At 25.0% G+C, this 22,734-nt stretch overlaps 6 protein-coding genes across 6 annotated transcripts; 1 reads left to right on the forward strand and 5 right to left on the reverse strand.

Moving 5' to 3' along the window:
- Positions 1-596: 596 nt before the first annotated feature.
- On the reverse strand, positions 597-2,115 carry Phum_PHUM392700 (protein C6orf166, putative; the record flags this gene model as incomplete). The annotated part of the gene is made up of 4 exons (XM_002428551.1): positions 597-616; positions 793-955; positions 1,137-1,357; positions 1,953-2,115. The coding sequence occupies 4 exons, from the start codon at positions 2,113-2,115 to the stop codon at positions 597-599; spliced, it is 567 nt and encodes a 188-aa protein (XP_002428596.1).
- Positions 2,116-2,687: 572 nt separating this feature from the next.
- On the forward strand, positions 2,688-3,802 carry Phum_PHUM392710 (uncharacterized protein; the record flags this gene model as incomplete). Its single annotated transcript, XM_002428552.1, has 3 exons — positions 2,688-2,767; positions 2,845-3,055; positions 3,236-3,802. The coding sequence occupies 3 exons, from the start codon at positions 2,688-2,690 to the stop codon at positions 3,800-3,802; spliced, it is 858 nt and encodes a 285-aa protein (XP_002428597.1).
- Positions 3,803-3,981: 179 nt separating this feature from the next.
- On the reverse strand, positions 3,982-7,674 carry Phum_PHUM392720 (mitotic spindle assembly checkpoint protein MAD2A, putative; the record flags this gene model as incomplete). The annotated part of the gene is made up of 5 exons (XM_002428553.1): positions 3,982-4,148; positions 4,241-4,414; positions 4,505-4,519; positions 4,602-4,748; positions 7,602-7,674. The coding sequence occupies 5 exons, from the start codon at positions 7,672-7,674 to the stop codon at positions 3,982-3,984; spliced, it is 576 nt and encodes a 191-aa protein (XP_002428598.1).
- A 1,139-nt stretch (positions 7,675-8,813) lies between these two features.
- On the reverse strand, positions 8,814-9,984 carry Phum_PHUM392730 (Endocuticle structural glycoprotein SgAbd-2, putative; the record flags this gene model as incomplete). The annotated part of the gene is made up of 3 exons (XM_002428554.1): positions 8,814-8,986; positions 9,064-9,406; positions 9,976-9,984. The coding sequence occupies 3 exons, from the start codon at positions 9,982-9,984 to the stop codon at positions 8,814-8,816; spliced, it is 525 nt and encodes a 174-aa protein (XP_002428599.1).
- A 3,873-nt stretch (positions 9,985-13,857) lies between these two features.
- Phum_PHUM392740 (Endocuticle structural glycoprotein SgAbd-9, putative) lies at positions 13,858-14,569 on the reverse strand (the record flags this gene model as incomplete). The annotated part of the gene is made up of 4 exons (XM_002428555.1): positions 13,858-14,024; positions 14,118-14,218; positions 14,313-14,461; positions 14,561-14,569. 4 exons carry the CDS (start codon positions 14,567-14,569, stop codon positions 13,858-13,860), a joined length of 426 nt encoding a protein of 141 aa, XP_002428600.1.
- Positions 14,570-21,517: 6,948 nt separating this feature from the next.
- On the reverse strand, positions 21,518-22,734 carry Phum_PHUM392750 (Endocuticle structural glycoprotein SgAbd-4, putative; the record flags this gene model as incomplete). The annotated part of the gene is made up of 4 exons (XM_002428556.1): positions 21,518-21,651; positions 21,980-22,137; positions 22,273-22,403; positions 22,726-22,734. 4 exons carry the CDS (start codon positions 22,732-22,734, stop codon positions 21,518-21,520), a joined length of 432 nt encoding a protein of 143 aa, XP_002428601.1.

Below are 22,734 nucleotides of genomic sequence, written 5' to 3' on the forward strand. Positions count from 1 at the left end.
AAAAAAAAAAAATAATAATAATAATAATAATAAAATAAAACCTATCGTTATAAAATAAAGAGTAATAAAAAAAAAAAATTTTTTTTTTTTTAGGGCGTCAAAACACCGGAAAAGGAAAAAAAAAATACAAATAAAAATAATAAAAATTAAAAAAAAAAAAAAAAAAAAAAAGAGGGGGGGGAGAGGGCAGGCAGGCAGCAAATAGAATTTTATTTTATTTAAAAAAAAAAAAAAATTTTTTTTTTAATATGTACTATTTGCAAAACTTCCACAGCCCACAAAAATATACCTAAGTTGTATGATATTTCTTAAAAATATAACTTATATAAAAAAAAAAAAAAAAAAAAAATCTTCGCAAGACTACAATATAAAAGATATCAAATTCACTCTTACATGTCTTTGAGTAACATTTCCAATTTATTATATCAAATAATCCAGTAGGAATCTTGTTACAAGCTCTTTAAATCAGGTAAAAATTAAGTTTTTTCTCCGCAGCATCTTATACTTTATGATAAATCTGAAAATAAAAAATTTAATTTTACAATTAATTATTTTAAAATTATTCTCAAGATCAAAGTTATGTCGGAAATCATCTGTTATGACATTGAAATTTCAACTGTTAAATCCAAATTATTAAATTTGAAACAAAGAAAAGATGGTGATAAGCAACAAAAATAATAAATACATGGATGAGCAAAAATTATTATTATATATAATTGTTAAAAACTGTACTACTTATATTGATGAGAAATGTAAATAAGACCTCAATCATAATGATATAAATATACTTACAACTAGGTGTATTATCTGGAGAAAAATGCCGTTGAATTTGATCTCTGGAAAATTTTAAAAAGGTGTCATATTGTTCACTTAATTTGCTATTGAGAATTTCGTCATATTCTTGCCTAAGTTGATCTTCTCTTTCTCTCACAATACGAGAGCATATTTGATGAACCTAAAAAAAAAAAAAAACAAAGAGGTTGTTACAAAAAACAAAAAATGTAATATTGCATTATATATTATTTTTGAAGCTAATAATTTAAATTTACAAAAAAGAGACAGAGGGAGAGAAAATCAAATAATTAAAATTATTACTTGTACAACTGTTTAATTCTGATCTCTTTTATGAAACTAACCTGCTTGTAGGTAAATAATGTATCTTTTTTAATGTTATTAATAAGGTTTAATGAGCCATCATTTTGAGAATATTCTGGTGACATGGGCATTCCCTCAGAGTCTGAATTTGAACCTTCGCTGGGAGTAGGACTCATGCTCATAGATGCTCCATGATCAATATTACGATGTCCTTTACGTTTTAATCTCTCAATTTCATGGCGAATACTAGCAGCCATTTCATCTGAAAGGAAATGAAAAGAAAGGTTCAATTGTCAATTCATTTTTTCTTTTTTACATTATTGATCAAAAAATTAATGAAAGTAATAGATCATTGATTTTTTGTATGAAATAAAAAAAAATTAATAGAAAACCAAAGACATCAATTTTTTAATCTAGGAATTTTTTTTTTACTTTACAAAAATAAAAACTTGTATTTTTTTTTTTTTTAGGAGAAAAAAAAACAACAATAACAAAAAAGATAAATTATAATAAAATTTCAAAACAATATTCTTTGTTAAGATTGAGTCAAGAAATAAGTAAAATGTTTTTATTACATGAAATAGTAATTTATACTATTGATTATAAAAATTTTTTTTCTTTTCTTTTTTTTTTTGTTTAATTAGTTTTGGGTAAGATTTTGATGTTGGAAAAACATCTGATATAAACATAAAACAAACACTATTGTAAATTTTAAATGTAGCCTCTAAATTATAATTACTAATAAACCAAGACAGCCAAGTACAAAATGCTATATTAATAAAAAAAAATCTAAAAGTAAGAAATCTATGGGATGTATAGATCATCAAGAGAATTTTGAAACAATAGATGAATTTTACCTGGAGTCATTTTTGGAGCATCAAAAATAGATTTTTTGGCAGGTGGTGGACTACTAGAAGTTGGAGAAACACACATGGGTGTGCATCTGGGTCTTTTATTTGGACGACCCGGGGAATGCACAGGATCAAATTCCCACGAACGTTTTAAAGTTGCACAAGCCATTTAAATTTTTACGATTACACCCTATACTGCTGATTAATAGTCTCTTTTTAAACCTGATTCTTGAATTTTATTATTTATAAATATATCAAATTTAATGTATACAGTTTCAAATAATACTATTTTTAATAATTTCTAAATCAAGATCGCTTTGAAATCAACGGATATTTATTTGGATGAACTGTTTTGCCTGTAAAAAATATAAATTCGTCACGTTAAGATGGCGGTCGCAACAATTAACACATCAAAAATTTCTCATATGTTGATATTACGAAATAAATAACAGGCTAAACTCGTTTGCCGTCTCAAGTTCTGAACGTGCTCTTCACAAAACTTTAGAAAACCGAAATATGTACTATGTATAAATAAACTTTGTCGAATAAAAGTTTTTAGTTATCATTTAGGAAATAATAATGTAAAAAAAAATAAAAGCATTATTGATAAGAAGGAAAAACAATCGGGCGCAATATTTTTATTGTTTTTTTTAAAAATTATTTTAATAATGGTTTTGAATCATTAGGAATTTTTATATTTTGTCAAATAGCATTGAATTTTTCACAGTATAATTTTTAATCATGGTTATTATTTGTTCAGCACCAGGATGCTTAGCAAAAAAAACTAGTAATACTTCTAAAACATCAGTGCTATTTCACAGGTATTTTTTTTTCTTCCTTTTTGCAATAACATTTCAAACATAAATAATTTTTACTTATTGTAATTGTTTATGTCAAGATTCCCTCTGAGGAAACCCGATTTATTAGCCAAATGGGTCAAAGCAATGAAATGTTCTGGTTTCAAACCTACAGCCACAAGTTATTTATGCAGTTCTCATTTTATCAATTCTGATTATGATCTCAAATCTCCTAATGCAGCAAAACAGTTAAAGCCAAATGCAGTTCCTAGTCATTTCGAAAAGAGAAAACCTGGAAGGAAGAAAAAAGTAGTATGTTTTTATTTTGTATATTTGCATATATATTTATAATATCATCTTAATTTAACCCTATAAAAAAAAAAATATCATTGCTAAATTTATTCTCTCTTTTAGAATGATTATCAAATAACTGAAGAACCAGAAGAAGAAGAGGAAGAAGAAGTCAACAATAGTAATGCAGAATACATCAAGATGGATGAACAAAAAGAAGAAGAGTATTTACAAGATGAAACAGAAGAAAAAATTGAAACTAATTTAGCTGATATAATTGGAGATAGACACAAAGGGACTTTGCAAGTCCTCATTGTTGGAGAAGATGGTAAAATAACAAATTCAGAATACATATTTAAAAAAGAAATGGTTGAAAAAAAAAATTTTAAAGAAGAACCAGAAGAATTTTTTGAAGATGATACTGTAGATGATGAAAATCTAAGCTTAGAAAAAAAAAATGATAATGAAATGAAAGTAAAAGACTTTGAACGTTGTCTAAACAATTCCAGTGATATATGCAATATGTCATTGAAAAATGGAAGACAGAATTTAGACAAATTAACTCTTAATAAATTCAAACAACTTAATTTTAAATATAAAAAATTGAAAAAACAAAATGATGAACTTAAAATATTATTAAAATTACTTGTTTTAAAAAGAGGAAGAGGGAAAAAAAATTTAAAAGAGCTTCTTGAAGATTACGAAAAATATGAATATGAAGAAGTTAAAATTAAAGTTAAGGAAGAAAATTTATTCGTTGATAATTAATGTTTTAAATAAAATTTAATATTGACTCATTTTTAAAAAAAAAAATATTTTTTATTCAATTCAAAATTGACATTTTTTTGTTTTTGTTTTTAACAGCGATTACATTGGTTTTCGGATTTATTATTTATTTTCGATTCACATAATTATTAAAAAAAAAAAAAAACAATCAGTCTTAAAATTTAAAAATCTCCTTTGTAGGACACGGCGGTATCAACTCTATGCAAAGACGTTGAAAATGGTTTAAATTGAACTTGTTGACAATTTGCTATAAAACAAGGTTCGGATTCATCCCATTCATTGGGTATTTCACAATCCTTGTATGTGTAAACGAGAACATCAAAAGAACCTGATCCAATTTAAAAAAAAAAAAAAAAAACAAATTCAAAACAATTTTCATTTGAATTAAAAAGGAAAAAAAATGTAAAAAATTCTACTCACAAAGACAATCGAGCAAAGGTAAAAAAGTAACAGTTGAACATATTTGAAGCATAACATCTCTTATTTCCATTTGTATTTCTTTTAAATCTTTATTTCCGGTTTCTGGATATTTTTCACATTGATTTTCAATTGATGTCAAAGGATTTGATAAACCTTTTTTTAATGTTGACGTTCCTTTTTCATAATCAACAATAAAATCCCAACATTCCATTGTTTCTTTTGTTGATATATTTTTTATTATAAGAGATATTTTTTTCACTTTACGTTCCAAAAGCCATTCTATGAAAAAAAAATATTATTATCATTTATAAAAATTATTTTTATGTACATATTTTCAAATAAAAAAAAAAATAATGAAAACCTTTTATTTGATTTAGAATATTATTTAAAAAAGCTTTTATTTTCGGATCTGTTGAAACTAATATTGTTACGCCATATTGTTTAGTTTGTTCGAATGTTTCCTGTGGATAAATCCCTCTTTGATATAAAATGTTATTGATTCCAAAATCTGGAAAAAAAAAAAATAAATATATACATAATCTGGATTGATTATATTAAAAAGGAGGACGAGTGAATTGTTATGAATTGTTAATGAGTCTTATTAAATACAATATAGTTAAAAAAAATATAAATTGTTTATTATTTTCTCTTATTTTTATAATATTCTATACAACTATTAATAACATCGTTATTTCTCTTTTTATGTTTTACTATGCAAGAAGCTGGCTTTGGATCCAAATCAGATATTCCAATTTGAAAAATATATTTTGAATCGTTTAAATCTTTGATTTCATTTTGATCAAGAGTCGTCGTATTTTCACGGGGGGATTTTTGAAATACAATCATTATGGAACAATCTTTGACTGTTGTCGCAAGAAGATACCTAATTATATGTTTTGAAATATTTTTAGGATTAGAGAGCAAATCGTGTAAATAATCGTAATCATCTTCATGTGGATGAGAATCGTATAGTTGATTGATTTTGTCGCAACCCAATTCATCGAGTTTTTGTACATTTAATATTCTATTTAGTACGCAATTTTCTGGAAGTTTTTCGTATTTTTTGTCATAACACGATGATGTATTAAAAAAAATTGAATTAATTTCATCTATGAGATTTTGAGATATACGTGAATGACTTAATTTCTCCTCGTCAACATCATCTGAATTTGCTTTCCACTTTAAATCATCAAATTCGCTTAACAAAGCATGCGTTATAACCGATGTGAAATTTTCTATTAATTTTTCTTCTTCGTTCGTGCCAAACCAATCTTCCAAAATCGTTTTATAATTTTCTGAGTTTGTATCATCTAATATTAAATTTCCATTTTTAAAAATTTTCATATTGTTTTGAGGGCATTTGAGTAGTGAACGAATAGCAAATTTCATTCGGTTATGATTTCCAGAAAACAAATCCAAAGGACAATATTGAGTTTTACTTTTTACAGTTCCTTGTTTTAATTTAAGATATTGATTTAAACAAAAAGTGCATTTTTTAAAATATCTTTCCCTTATGGGAATCCAACCTTGTTTTGGTTTTATCTCAACGCAGAAAGTTGGATTGGGATTAAATGAAGAAGCATTAGAAAAAAAGCATAAATCATGGCTGATGGTAGCATAGTTGCTCCCGATTTCTTTGTTAAGTCTTTTAACATCCCTAAAAGGATGAATAAATTTATTCAATTCATTTATTTCAGCATCAGATATGAAAACAATATCTGGAACGTTAACAAAACTCTTGCCCAAAAGTGGTTGCATAATCTTTCGACAAAAATCAACTTGAAACCAAATTTTTTCTTCTTTTTTTTTTTCGTTATTAAAAAATTTTTGAAATCTGATAATTTTATTATTGTTTGTTAATGCTAATACTAAATTAGCATTTCCTTCTCCTCTGTATTTCCAAGATTTGGATTGTAGAGTAAAACAATTGGAAATCCTATGGTCATTCATGTCGAAAATGTTGTTTTCCTTATTTAATTCCAAATAATGATTTTAACAATAAATAAATAAATAAATAAAAACAAATTTAAAATTTTTCTCCATCACTTTACTATATAATCTTCAACACATCTAGAAAAAATAAAAGTGAAATTTTAAAATTTAATTCATTGAAATTTTGATTATTTTTAAAAACATTGCATTAATTAAGTTTGGTCTAATTAGTATAACTAACGACAAACAGTGTAATGATTATATGTTAATAATAATATCGATATTTACTTGAATGATTATACTTAATAGTATTTTGCTTTCCAATTTTCTTTTCAAAATACAAAGTGATACATTGACTATGTGTGAAGACTTGACTCGTCATATTCATATTTCCATTCATAACTAATAATGTTTGATGTTGATCACTGAAACTCTTTACTTCAGCTAACCAATAATATTTTTTCCTTTTTCAATTCTTTATTATATTATTTGTCTTAATATTGAAATTAAAAAATTTTTTTTTATGCTTTTGTAAGTTACCTTCAATATTATTGTTAGTTTTATTTTTTTAATTAAAACAATTCAATTATTTTGCGGTTAATTTTATTACAAGTATATACTGGGAGTAAAATCAATCCCAATTGCTGACATTTTAATTCCATCAATTCAAACCTAATGTCGAATGAGTAATAATTGTTATTTTTACATCAAAATGCAATCAATTGTCAATGCATTTTTCATGTTTCACAACACATTCAACATCATATCATGTATAATTATTTTACCAGTAAAAAAAAATACTATTTCTGAAAATGTACTATAATATGCTATTATATAAATCACATATCATGGTGCATGATATTTTCATTGAAAATCATTATACCATAACAAAAAGTAAAAATTCCTCAAAAAAAAAATAGTGTCAATATCTTACTGTTTCAGGTTACCACATATCTTTTTCAAGGTAATTTATAATAATAACAATTTGCTGAATGATTTTTATCCCCCTTTTTTTTTTTAAGTGATGGATTTTAAATTAATACTTTCATTTATTGAAAAAGGTCGTTTTTTTTTTTTGCTTGGATTTTTAAATTACAAAAAATGATGCCAGTTAAAAGTCACATAAAATAAGCATTAACCAACTGTCAAAATAAATACTTTTAAGGCTGATTTAAATATTGAATAGATTAAGTCAAAAAAATCAATTTCAAAAACATGGTATTTAATATTTCTTTTATTTAATCATCATCGACAATATTCTAAAACGCATAAAAAATTTATATATTTATATATAATTGTTTGACATGCGTTTAACACTCTCTCTTTCAACGTTCATTTTACAAAGTTTTAAAAATTGCGTTGAATCAAATATTCCACATAGTTGCAAAAAACAAAAAATTAAAATTTAAAAACTGATATTTCGACTTACTCAAATATTCTGTGACTAGTTGAGAAGAGCCCTTTAATGTTATTGTATTTTTCACTCGTTGTTCACTTGCCATTTTTTAAAAATTATATCTTTAACAAAATGGCGAATTATGGCGGCAAAAGAAATACGTTAACCGGCTACCAGATAGCATTTCTGTAAACAGTAAACATGTTTCAAATGTTTTCTTTTTGTTTCTTTTTAATTTATTTGAAATTAGTTAATTCTATTTGACGAAAACAGTTTCAAATGTCTTTTATTCTATATAAAAGTTTTTAGTGTTTAATAATTGTATTGGAAATAAATAAATATTTCGATAAAATTAATCGAATTTAAGGTAAATCGATAATGCGAATCGTTAAGGCAAATCAAGAAAATGGCGGTACAATGACATAAAACATTTTGCTTCTTAATATAGAACATAATTGATAAAAGAATTTCACTCATAACAAATTTTACTTCTGAACTGTTTCAGATTTTCTCTATTACTGCATTATAATTACACAATATCGTTGGGCCGTCTTTGTATTTATTAATCCTGATTTTTTTTTTTCATTTTGTAACCAGGACTTCCAACCAAAAAAAAGCACAATTATATTTGTTAATAAAATGATTTAAAGTCTTGTAAAATGTTTTACAATTATTTTCTATTGAAATAAATATTGTAATATATTGTAAAATTAAAGAAAATATTGAGAGTAATAGTTTCAATGCACGGAGACGTTTAAAAAAAAAATTTTTTTTCATTGATGCAATCTGATTTGAATAAAAAAAAAAAAGAAAGAAAAACATAAAAAATTAGCAAAAATTAATGATTTGAGGTATGCATATAAATAATAATTTGCCCTAAAAAAAAATTTAATTATTGGTTCGTCAAGTTAAACATGTAATTTAAAAAAAAAAAATTTTTTTTTTTTTAAGCATTTTGCAAGTACAAAAAGTCAAACTGGATAAACTTTGTATTAAAAAAATTAAAATAAAATTTTTGCAAATTTTGCATAAATTCTTTTGAGAATAAAAAATAATTTAATTAAAAATTTAGGATGATTTATTAAACATAAAAATGTAGGATGATTTAATAAAACATAAAAATTCATGAATATTAAGAATAAAAGAAAAAAAAAGAAGGTAAAATGAAAATATTTTTTATATTTATTTATTTATTTGCCTAAAAGTTACATTTTTTTTTTCACAGGTTTTTTGTTTTTTTTTTCTCTAACCAGAAACTCCGTATACCGGTTTTGGGACTGCGAATTGTCCTGTTCTAAAGGATTGAACACCTTGTCCGAAACTTTGACCTTGTTGGGATCCAGTTAAAGCTAAAGATCTTTGAATCTCTGGTGGGATTGGTGGTGGAGTTGGAAGATGGGCACCTTCTGCTCTGTATCCTGTTGAAAAAAAATAAGAATTTTAAATAAATTTTTGTTTCATATATAATTTTTGTTAAATTATAACTTTTATTCACCATTTTCATCGGCGACGTAGTTAACGGTGATAACTTGACCATCAGGAGCGGTGTAAGAATAAGATCCTTGAACGGTTTGTACGACAGAATTTTCAACGTCCCTTCCGCCTACGTTACGAACTTGAGCATTGGCTTGAGCACTGATTCCATCTCCAGTTTGGTAGCTGTATTGAAAAGAACCATCTAGTCCAATATCGTTGGAGTAAGACACAATAGGAACAACATTTGCTGAAGAATATGTTTGAGCTGGGGCTCCATACACTGGTTTAGCAAATGAATTTCGGGTATTTCCAAACTGGGGCAAACCCAAAGCGGTCCCTACTACGGCAAGGGTAAATAATATCTACAACAAATAGTAAAAGAAAATAAAGCAAATTTTCTTTTTTTTTTTTTTTTTAATGAAAAGTGAAGTAAATTCCGAAAAAAAAAATTTTAAATTTGAAAAGTCATTTTTTTAAAAATTCACTTATTATTGTATAAGAATTGGGGGATTCATAAATTCAAAATAATAAAAAAACACGCAGCGGTTTTACTGGAAATACTGACTAAACTAAATCCACAATATTAATAATAATAATAATAATAATGAAACGAAAGAAAAATTTTTAATTTTTGATCAAAATGAAAAATATCCGATAACGGAAAATTCGTGACTCTCCTTCAAAAAAAAAAAAAAGATGAAAATGAATGAAATCTCTCATGATTTCTCCTTCTTTCTATATAATACGACAGGTGGTTCTTAAAAAATTATTTTGTAAAACAGCAAAAAAAAAAAAAAACACTTTTGAAAACACAACAGAACTGTATACCGAATAATAACAATTAAATTATAAAATTTAATTTTGAATCCCCGCAAAAAAAAAAAAAAAAAAAAAAAAACCAAAAAAAAAAAAAAGAAAATTAAACACTTACGATTTTCATTTTTGAATAATTAAAAACTAACCGAACACTTAAAATAATTTGATCACAATGTTCCAGATTTTGAACACAATTTATAGTTTTATAGAGAACGAAGAGCAATGGGATGCGCCATCCCCTCCTACCATATTATTATTATTATTATTATTATTATTATTAATAACAACTTTTTGGTGTTCAACATTGGGCATCATTGCAATCTTTTAATTTCATCGTATCAAGACTTAGCTTACCCTAAAAATTATCTAATAAATAATATTAATATTTATAAGTTTTTCCTTTTTTTTTTTTTTTTTTTTGTCAAGGATTTAATCAGGTTTTAATAATGTAAAAACTTTTGACACATCAAAAACGATGATAATAATGATATACATAGGAAATGTTAATTACAAAAGGTCATTTACAATAACCGTTTTATCTTTATTCCAAATAAAACAAATGAACGCGTCACAATTACGTCTTTTCGTATACGTTCAATTAAAAAAATGAAAAATTTTTTTTTTTTTACTCTATGATATATTATTTTTATTATTATTAATTATTACGCAAATCGTTTAGAAGAATTTTTTTTATATTTAATTTCACACGCATCGTTTCCTATGTGATCATTAGAAATTTTATAAGGGTTTGTTGTTGTTGTTGTTTGTTCTCATTTAATTAAAAACTAGTTTATCATGTGAACTTGTTATGATGTTAATTGAAAACACCCATCATGATGTATTCATTTTTTTTTTTTTTAAATCAACAAACAACCGGTTTATTACCGGGTACAATAAGTATTAAATAATTTTAAAACATTAACCTTATTACGTAACAACATTTGTCACATTTTAAAAAACAAAATGAAAATCACATTTTTAATCTGGATATAAATTCATTATCAAGTTTGCAAAAACCCGGTCCGGTATGATTTTTTCTATTGACACGATAATTTTTTTTTTGTGACTTTCAAACGTGTTGTATGTTAAGGTATTCTTGTTATGTATCTTTTTTATTGTTATTATTATTAAGTAATAAGATTTAAATGAAATAACAATAGTTATGAAATAATAATAATAATTAAATTTAAAAAATAAAAGTAAAAACCCAATGAATATCATAGATAAAAAAGAGATAAATGAATTTTGTTTGAATTACTGTTGCGACAGGGGCGTAAACACGCACGCACACACAATTCAAAATCAGTTTAACATAAAATTTAAAAATAAAAAAAACCTATGTAAAATAGGAGTTTCGGGTACGCATTTAGTATTATTGTCAATAAATGACATTTAAATATTTTTGAGAGGAACTAGGGTGAAGGAATTAGCTCAAAGGAATAATTATTATTAAATGTCCCGCCCAAAACTGATTTACTTGAAATTTATGACTAATTTTCTATAGCATCTCTCAAGGGGTTTCCTAAATCGTGATTAACAATCTTTTTTTAATTTTTTTTTTTTTTTTTTACATCTATATTTTGCCAAATCATTTGTGGCTGGCCTATCCTTTTTAATAAAGGTCAAGGATTTGATGGACCAAAGGAATTTGAAACAAAATACAAATTTAACATTTCATAAGTAAAAAAAAAAAATTTTTACCTTTAATTTTTGACATTATATTTTATTTTGTAATAATAATAATAAAAATATTTAAAATATTTTGAATTATTTATTTGATTTACGAGTTTTAAATTAAACTCACAAGTGAATGCTCATGTCATTTGTTAACAAAAAAAAAAAAATTTTTTTATTTTCACCTACCCTCCACTCGTTGTGAAATATTTTTTATATGTCGAATGATAATAATAATTATTATTTTTTTGTCAATCAATTATTTGATATAATTAAAAAAAATTATGTAAATTATAAACTACGATTTTTTTTTTCTATTTCAAAAATTAATAATTGAGTAAATTATTTTAATTGAAAAAAAAAAAAAAACTTGACGTGAGTGAGTGTTTTGGGTAAAAACAGTAGATAATCATCATCATCATCATCAACATCCCCTACTTTACTGATTTATGACCTTTTTTTTTTTTTTTGTTCGTACAAGTTAAAGGAAGATGTAGTAGTAGCTGGAAGGTAGATATGTACCAATTTTATAGGCAATCAAACCTGTAAACGAGAATAGGTTTTGGTATTACCATTTTTGCACGGTTCAAGGTCTCCCGGATGCCATCTTACGAATCTTATGAAATATGAGGCTCCCACATGTTGGAACGTATAAAAAAAAAACTAATTATGGCGGATTAAAAAAAAAAAATCGATTACAATCGTAGTATTTTAAAAACAATAATAATAATTAAATATAAATATCGACAAAATTTAATTTATTCATAATTTAAATTACGGTTTTTGTGTGCATAAAAAAAAAACTAGGTTAAATTTTTTTTTTTTTTTTTTTTTTTACGTTTGGTAAATTAAATAATAATAATACTAATTAATATTTTATTTTATTTTAAAGTATATAATAATGTGTGAGAGAAAAAAAAGTTACTCGTTAAGTAAAATTTCTCGAATATTTTAATTTTTTTTCTTTTTTTTATTCGATAACTTTTTCGCATTAAATTATTATTATTATTTTTTTCTCCCTTATTTTATGTATAAATAATAATAATAATAAAAAACGAACTCGAGGATAAATTTTGAATGGAATAAATGTCGTCGTAACAATTCGAAAACATTCGTTACAAAAAAAAATTATTTTACCTGGGATGAGTAGTTTGTCGAAAGTTAAGTTTTATTATTATTATTATTATTATTATCATTATCATTATTATTAAATGAAAAAGTAATAAAAACCTTGTAACGATTTTTTTTTTATTTTAATTGTTTAAAAAAAATGATTACAAACTAATTTAAATGATAGAAATAAAAGAAAAAGAAAAAAGTTTTTTTTTTAGGCGTCGTTTGAATAGGAATTAATAATAAGAATTTTTTTAATTTATGTTTTATAGATTTGCAATAGTTTTTTGGGTGTTGTCACACGCACACACGCACGCACACACGCACGCACACACGTACTCACGAATTAAATAATACATGGTGACGAACAAATAAAAATTTTGTAATTAAATGACGTTTTTAAATTTTTTTTTTTTTTTATAACTTAATTTTTGTACAATTATATTCCATGATACAAATAAGTAAGAATTTCCTTTTAATTTTCACGCACGCACTCACGCACACACACACACACATATATATATATATATTTTTTTTTTTTTTCTCATGTATTCAGGGTTATAGGCGGAATCTCCTCGCTCTTTGACCTTTCATTAAATACGAATTCAAATATCAGTGCAAATTGTTTTGCGTGACTTATATGAATAATAATCATCATTAAGCCATGAATTTGATTTTAACATTTTTAAAAGGTTTTTAATGTAAATTTAAGAACTTTATGCCAAAATTTTCCCCCCTCTCCCCCCCAATCACGTATTAATAATGACGTCACGACAACAACGTATGAGAGAAACAATTTTCCACCTGCGACATTGTAATTCAATTCCACACAAAATTAAAAGTGAAAAAAATTTTCTTTTTTTTTTTATCTTTCTTATCATTCATTATCTATGACCCTAATCACTATAACCAGGCTCTAGCAATTATAGCAACAAAAAAACAACAAATTTCAGATGAGAAAAATTTATTTATACATAAATAAAAGGCATATAATATATATATGTATATCTATAAAAAGAATTTTCATCACTAAATTCTAAATGAAAATAATAATAATAATACTTATAAGTGGTAAAATAGGTAACAACGATTTATATGCATATTTTTTTTTAAAAACAAGCAAAGTAAAAATCACAAAGGGCACATTTCGATAACCGATTCATTCTTTTTTTTTTTTTATTCCTTTGATTCCTTTGAATGTATAATAAAATCAACCATAAACTGGACGGTAACCACCATTGAAACCACCCGAATGTGGTGAAGCTCTGGCTTCGGCAACTTGTTCGGCTACGGCTTTGGCAATGTCTGGATGAACTCCTGGACCTGATGGTTGGTATCCGAATTCATCTGATACATAATTAACTTGAACTGGCCCACCTGATATTATTATTATTATTATTATTATTATTAATTTTTAATAAAAATCATCATTAAATTAAATATTTAAAAAAATATATATTTTTTTGTTACCGTTTGGAAGACCGTAGGAAAATGATCCGGTTACTGAATAACTTTCGGGTCCTTTTTGAGATCCAGATTCCTGTCGTTGACTTCCATCAGCTGAAGCATAGCTGAAATTAATAATAAATTATTTTATTATTAACAGTTACTGCTTGGTTATATATAATGATCTAAAATCAGAAAAAAAAAAAAAATTATACTCACTGGAATTGGTATCCGCTGCCGTCTGGAGCAATTTGAAAATCTTGAGATACGATTGGTACAAAAGGTTTTTGGTATCCACCGTAGTTGGTGTGTGCAGGAAATTGAGCAGAAACAACGACAGAAAGGCAGAAAGTAACAAACAATTTTACCTGAAAACAAAAATTCATCCTTTGAGTAAGGTTTTTCCACTATTTTCAAAACAATCAAACACGAATTCACAATTTTTAAAAAAAAACCGAAAAACTCACCGAAAACATTTTTGTTCAAAATTGAAAATCAAAATTGAAAACAATAAAAAGAAAAAATAAAATAATAATAATAATATTTAACTCGATCTATAAAGGTGGTGCAGGTAATGACGATGTTATTACGTTTTTCTGCCTTATATTTATACGAATCTCCCTTTTAGATACAGTTATGGTGGAATTTACTTTTAGTTTTTTTTTTTTTTTATATTGGGAATTATAAGTTGGACTATCACGACTTTACTAAACTTTTATATAATACAAATCAAATAAAATATTTATAAAATTAAAATTTTTTTTTTAAGAAGTAATTTTCTTTTACAAAAAAAAGAGATTTAAATTTAATTTTCAACAGAAAAAAAATTTTTTTGCTTAACCTTGGAAACTCAAAATGATGATCAGCCTTAGAGAACCCAAAATATTAATATTATTATCATTATGTTTGTTTGTTTCATTTCCCATATTGTTGTTAATTATTTTAAAATATACTTTAAACCGCCAAAAAAAAAAAAAAACATTTTATTTATAAATTAACTCATTACTTATAGTAATAAAATGGTAATTATTATTATTATTATGAGGGCGTTAAACGTTGTATTTAATATTTTTACATTAATAATTTATAATTACATAGTTATTATTACAAGTACACGTGTGTACGCACGTGGATACGTAAGCATACGTGCGTGAATTTTTTTTTTTTTCCCACCAATGATTGTTACAAATGTTTTGTATTCCTTATTAATTATAATAATTATGAGAGAACAAAGAAATTTTCAATTTTATATAATTTTTTTTTTAAACAACTTTTAAAGAAAGAGAGAGAGAGAGAGAGAAGAGGAAAAACAGTAATAAAAAGTCTGTCGCTCGACAGGAATTAATATTATAAAGAAAAAAAATTTTTTTTTGTTATTTATTGTCAGTGAATTTTTTTTTTTTTTGATTTCATTAATTCGCGTAATTAAATTTTCCTCCCTTCTCCCTTTCCCTTCCCCCCGCGCATCTCTCCTTCATCTCCTTTACATTTAATTATTTTTATGAATATTTTGACGTGAAGGTAATATTACAATTTAATTAATTAATTTATTTATTTTATTTCATTTTTCATTTTTACCAATACGAACACACACACACACACACACACACACACACACACGAGAGAAAGAAAAAGAGAGAGAGTAAATATGTACAAGTATGGATAACATATTTAATAATTATCATTTACAGTATTTTATTTCCCCTCCCCCCTTCCTCTCATTATTCATTAAGAAAAAACACATATTTATTTATTTATTTATTTTTATAATCATCAATTTTTGATTTAAAAAAAAAATGTATGGAATTGGCCTACACTGTGGCATTGGTCCACGACCAAGAGGCCTTGGTATTATATGTTTAATGGTGAAATACAGTTTTTCTTTTTTTTTTTTTTTTCCTTTGTTTTTTTTATTTTAATTGTGGTTGCAAATTTTTCATTTGCATTGAATGGCAGTCAAATATGGATAAAATTCATCCGTGATTTTTCTTTCATTTTTCTGATTATGTAATTTTTTTTTAATCTTAATTAAAAATAAATATCAAAAAAATTTATTTTTCGGATCCGATTATTATTATTATCAATTTTAAACACAAAAAGATTTTGTGTACTCGTCGGAGTTTTTTTGGCATTTATTCCAGGTCTTTGCCTGATTCCTTAGGAATGAATGCTCGAACAACGATGGTTCTATCTATAAAATTTTCCGAAGAATGTCGGCCTTCCCACATAACGTGATTTCCTGTAAAATTTCTTCTTTTAAATTCTTTAAAATTTTCTTCGAATTTTCTTTTATTGAATGTGTGCCTCTCGATGGTTCCTACGATGACCGAAATAATTTTCGTCTTTACTCCTCACATCCTGGCTGTTTCAGCCTTTTGTCTGCTTCTTTGTCCGTCCGGTGTTTAATCGATTATTATATAAGAATTATGCTTTTCAGGATGATATCCGGTTTGTTGGCTGGGACAGTTCTGTCAGTGTAAATTTGTTGATCGTACGATGTCGTAACCGGGGCTGGAGTGTGGTTGTACCATTCTTTGGCATCGTATTCACGACAGATATTCCAGTGGAGATTTTAACAGATTTTATTGTGCCTCTCTAGACGTCATTTTTTGTCAATATCGAACAACCGGAATTTAAACGATCTATTGTTTCCGATGGTCTTGGCGGACCTTAAGAATAGCCGTTTCGTAGTTATAAGTTCACAAGGCTTGGTCTTTTTGCAGATGCTATAATCACCGCTTCTGTTTCAACCTTCAATTTTCCACGCCTTAACCAATTGTGCGTGTTTTTCTTATTAATATTACAAGTATATTTATTATTTTCAGATACTGTCCGACGGGTAGCTTTTTCTGTTCCCACTTGCTCTTAAGTTGGGGTTGGGCTTCGCTATCATAATTTGCAAGCTGCCATTTCTCCACATCCCATTTTCTTTGTTTTTCCTTTAGGATTTGCCTTGGTTTTTTGAGAACTCCTCTTTCGTGATTTTTCCTTTCATTATCGCAGCTTGGGCTGAGAAGAAGTAATAATGACTAAGATTATCATTATTATTATTATTATTATCATTAATAAAAAAAAATTATTTTCATTTGAAATTGAATAATTACTGTTTTAAATCAAAAAAAAAAAAAAATTATTAATTTATTATTGAACTTGAAATAAACTACGTTTTTTTTTTTTTTAAATTTTTGGAAAATTCCAGTTTTTTTTTTAACCCGTAAATGATCATGAACAGGTTGTCATTAACCAAAAAAAAAAAAAATACTCGTGATACATATTTAATACTTGAAGTTAACTTTTATAATAAAAAAAAAAAATTTAAATTGAATTAAATAATTTTAAATTATGGCAGTGTGTGTGTGTGCGTGTATCAATTTTAAATTAATTTTTTTTTAACAAAGGAAAATCATGGTAAAAATGAATACTGGATTCTTTGAAATCATTTCTAAATTTATGGATTCCAAAAATTTATATAAAAAAAATTTTTTTTTTTTTCTCATGTGAATATTTTTTTTTTTTTTTAACTTTCTTTCCATATCATCTTTATAATAATTTTTTAATAATTGATATTATTAACCTTGGCATTTATTTATAAAAAATAATCTATATTTTAGTAACGCTCCACAATCGTGAAGATGCGGCCTTTTACTTCTCAGGGCGATTACGTTATTTAAACTAAATATTAAACATTTTTTTTTTTTAATATTATTATTATATAAATAATAATTATTAAAACATTTAATTTGTTAAAAAATTTTTTTTTCTATATATATGTTATATATATATATTTTAAAAGGGAAACAAAAAAATTAATGAAAAAAAGAAAAAAAAATGGAGAATGTGTAAAAAATTTAATCAAGGATAAATAAAAATTGAGCTTGTAATTTGAATATTATAAAAGAGAACGGGTAAATAGGTAACCCCAAATTAAGAAAAAAAATTAACTATTTGATCTATATTTATAAATGTCGATCATTATTATTATTATTATTTGGAGATTTTAAATTTTTTTTTTTCCTTACCATCGAATGTAGCAAAAAACAAATAATAATGCAAAAATGGTTGATAGATCCTTTAGAAATGTTAAAAAATTCAATTGATCGTTAAAATGGCTACTACTTTGTAAATCCTAATAAAAAATCAATATTTATTTAATCATAATAATAATAACGAGTTAAAATGAAATTTTATCACCTATTCAAGAACGTTACGATAATAATTTACGGCAACCGTTTAATAAAAATTTTTTTTTTCCATTTCGATTTAAAACTTTTTTTCCCGCGTAATTTATAAATCATGACCTAAAATAAATAAATAAAAATAAGTCAATCAAATAATTATTTAAATAATGGCGAAAAAATAATTTCAATTTTTTTTTTTTTAAATAACGAAATAAAACATGATAATAACAAGGTCGAAATTTTTTTTTTAAAGTTTATAATACTAAAAAAATATTTTAAAATTATTTTTTATTTTAACAAAGTTGGATGATGATCTATTTTAAAAAAAAAAAAAAAATTACACAATTTTTACAAGAAAAAAAAATGATCTCAATTATTTGTTTAAGAAATCAAAAAAAAAAAAAATAATTAAATCAAAATTGCTTTCCAAATAATTCAATTTAATAATTTTCATCAATTGCAACAACAAATGAATGTTTTTGTTTTTTGACATTTATAAAGTAAATTTAATTTTTAATTGAGTTGTTTTACTTTTATTTTTTCCCATTTTTCCAAAAACTTTTCTCTCTCTCTCTCTCTCTCCCTCTTCAAATAAATTTAAAAAAATAATTTTTATTTGAATTTTATATTTAATATAAAAATGATTAGAAACAGAGAGAGGAGAGTAGAAGTTTATTATATATTTTAAATATTTTTATTATTAATCATTATGTAACCATCGCATCGTGTTTTTTTCAATAAATAATTGTTATTATTATTATCCCAGTCTATCATTATAAAAATTATCGTCATGACGTCTTTTTTTTTTTTTTTTTAGTAATCAATAAAAATTATTAATAATTATAATTATTTTATGTGGATAAATCCGAGTAATAGTTTTTTAAACAAAAAATAAAATACGTAAAAGTCGTAAAAGAAACCGAAAAAAAATTAAATTTTACTTAAATATGGCCACCTTAATAAATAAAAATATGCTTTTTATTATGTTTACTTGTACCTAAAATTGCACAACCTAAAATTTATTTAATAAACTAATCACCGCGATATACGTGTTAGTAAAGCAACAACGCGGGTTAATTTCTTAAAAATCTTCACTAATATAAAAAATTTTTTATAAATCAGTTTAAAAAATTCAGTTGGGGTTGGGGTTCCTCATTTACAACATAAATTTTATAGGAAAATTTTTACGATTAGAAAATGAAATAAATACCTGAAATTGATAAAAGTCACTAAGAAAAAATACTTGCGACGAGAAGTTCTTAAAGATATAAAAAAAAAAAAAAATCTTATTATTCTTTTCAACTGTATTTAAGTTAAAATAAAATAAAATTATTTAATTTGAAAATGAATCATGTAATTTAATAATTATTCATTATATACCTACATAAAAAAAAAAAATAATTATTACACTCCTACACTAATCATTTATACGTGTGAATTTAATGCGTACATGAAATTATTATTAGTTAACTAAAAAAGAAAATTTTTTTTTCCTCAAACGATTTGTTGCTTAAAAAAAATCATAAATTTTTTTTTATTCAGAAATTTAATAATTATTTTCGGATTTTCAACGGTTTTTTAACTTCTTGTCAAAAAAAAAAAAATTATTTTTTTATTTATCATTATTACCTCATGTAATTCGAAATTAATTTCTTATTCTATGATTTTTTAATTTACAAAAAAAATTTAATTATTTTTTTTTTTTTGACAGTTGGCTACACAGTGATCGTTATTTCATAAAATATAGATCGAACAATTTAAAAAAAATTTTTTTTTTTTTTTTTTATCTCAGGGCCGAGGTTAGTTTTCGAACTACTTTTTCTCCTTCTTTTGATTTGATTCATTTGATTGTGGATTTCAGGGTGTTAAAAATGAAAGTCAATTTATTAATAAAGTCATTTTATTCGTCATTATTAATAAAAATATTAAAAAAATATCTTCGTAACGGTCGGGTTAAATTGTGTACGGGTTTTATTTTAACGGTTATAATTACGTTTAATTTTTTTTTGCGTTGAATTAAGGGATGATAAATGAGGCAACCGTCGACTTATGTAATCACTGTTATGGATATTATTTATTAATAAGGGGTAAGTTAAACAAAATAATAATAATAATAATTAAATGGTTCTCGTTGTTGTTGTAGCAAAAGGTAGAGAGTTTATGATATCGTAAAAAGTAATAAATCGAATTTTCTGGCTTTTAATTAAAATCAATAAAAAAAAATTAAAATTTTTAATTAATTACTATTTTTATCGAGATGAGAATCATCAAGTAAAGTATAGTTGTGCGTCAACGATCAAGGTTAAATTTCGGTTATCAAACGAGGACCTAACGGTGAGAAAAATTCTTTTAATATATTTGATAAATTAATTAAAATGATTAAAAATTATTTCCTTATTTAAAAAAAAAAAAATTTAAATTGTACCGTTTGAATGCGGCATTGAATCGTGGAAAAATGGTCAACATAAAAAATATTATTGTTGACAGCCCTTGACACAAACAAGAAATAATTATCCCTTTTTTTTCTCTATTTTTTTTTTTCAAAAACTTCTTCCTGCTAAAAATAATAAAAACCAAGGAAATCGATGTCTAAAGTTTTATATCGATAAAAACTTATCTCGAAAGTTTTTTAAAAAAATGAAAAATTATTTATTTTAAAAAAAAATGTCGGAATTTGAATTGTGTTCGGTGAACGGTTTGAACTTTCCATTTTCGAATTGGTCAATTCGAAATGTTTAAAAACAACCTTGAATTATTTTTTTAAAAAAATATTAAAATTTATTTTTATAAAGTCATAGATATAAAAAAAAAAATTAAAATGGCGATCGAGAGTTTCCAAATTTATAGTTAAAATATCCTCTAAATTTCCCCCCCCCCCCAATTTTATACACGACACAAAAATTTTTCCAAAATATTTTCCCGAATTTTTTTTTTCATAAACATTCGATGTAATCGATTGACAGGGAAAATTTAAAAAATTTGATTAGTATATAATTTTCTTTTTTGGAAAACGCATCATAAATGGCGAAAAATAAATTTTTTCAAAACGGACAGTGATTTCCATCAGTAAACGATTCACTATGAGAAAATTTCCCCCCCCCCTTTCGCCCCAGGATGAAATTCGAAAAAAAAGAACAACAACAACAAAGATTATTGATACATATACATTTTTATTTTTGTAAAAATTTTTTTTACATTTATTTTATACAGTTGATTGTCTTTTTAGAGAATGACTAACGGATATTCTTATTTCCTTTTTCCAAAACCACCTCCTGGAGCGTTTGTACTTGGTTGACTAGCAAGGAAATCCAAAGCTCTTTGGATTGCTGGTGGAATTGGTGGTGGAGTTGGGAGATGGGCTCCAGCAGGTTGGAAACCACCTGAAAATATTTATTATTATTATTAATAATATCGGTAACTACTTTATATATACGCATTAACTTTTTCTTCTTCTTCATTAAAATCTATTAATAGAATATTACGTATGTAATAATAAAATAAGCGCCGGTAAAGTGACCGGAAATGACGTAATAACTTATAAGAGATTGGATCTTTTTCGAAAGTCTTTGTGAAGGGGATTCAAGGATTTTCTATTAAATCCCAGGAGGATTCTTTTAATCGAACGGATGATTATAAATAATTTTTTGGACAGAGTGTGCCTGTGCGCGTGTCAATGATAATACAAAATATTAATTTAATTTAATTTACCTTCATCATCGGCAACGTATTGAAGTTGAATGACTTGGCCGTCTGGAGCGGTGTAAGAGTATCCTCCTTGAGCGACGACAACGACAGGATTTTCTGGATCTTTAGTTTGTTTTAAGGTTCCGGTTTCTTCGGCTTTGATTCCATTACCAGTTTCGTAGCTTTAAAAAAATTCATTCAAATTATTATTATTATTATTATTATTAATTAAAGGAGTCAGTGAGCGGACTACTGACAAAAAAAAATCCATTTTATAAAATCTAAATTAAAAAAAAAAAATTATTAATATTTCTCACCTCCATCTGTAGCTTCCATCAGGAGCGTGTTCGTTGGTTTGACTGACAATTGGGACAACATCCTGTGGGTTCCTTGGAACGTTTTGTCCACTCACGGCGGAGCAAAAAACGATAGCAAAGATAGAAATTATCTGAAAAGGAAAAATTTTTAAACATCACTATTTCAACTGTGTTGTGAGGGAGTTTTTTTTCTTATAAAATAATGATGAAACCTTTCAATATATTTTACAAAAAATAATAATAATAATATTAAATAACGACACTTCTTATAATTTTTTTTTTTTAAATAAAAATCCCGAAAAATTTTTTTTGTTAGTTTATCCTTTTTTTGCACGTTTTCAAAAAAAAAAAATTATTATATAACACGATGACACTTTTTGAATTATCCAATTTGTGAAAAACAAAAACAAAAAAAAACACTTTGGATTTATAAAACTTAATAAATATACTTACCAATTTCAT

The sequence above is a fragment of the Pediculus humanus genome, genomic scaffold (genome assembly GCF_000006295.1).
Source record: "Pediculus humanus corporis 1103172107879 genomic scaffold, whole genome shotgun sequence".
NCBI lineage: Eukaryota > Metazoa > Arthropoda > Insecta > Psocodea > Pediculidae > Pediculus > Pediculus humanus.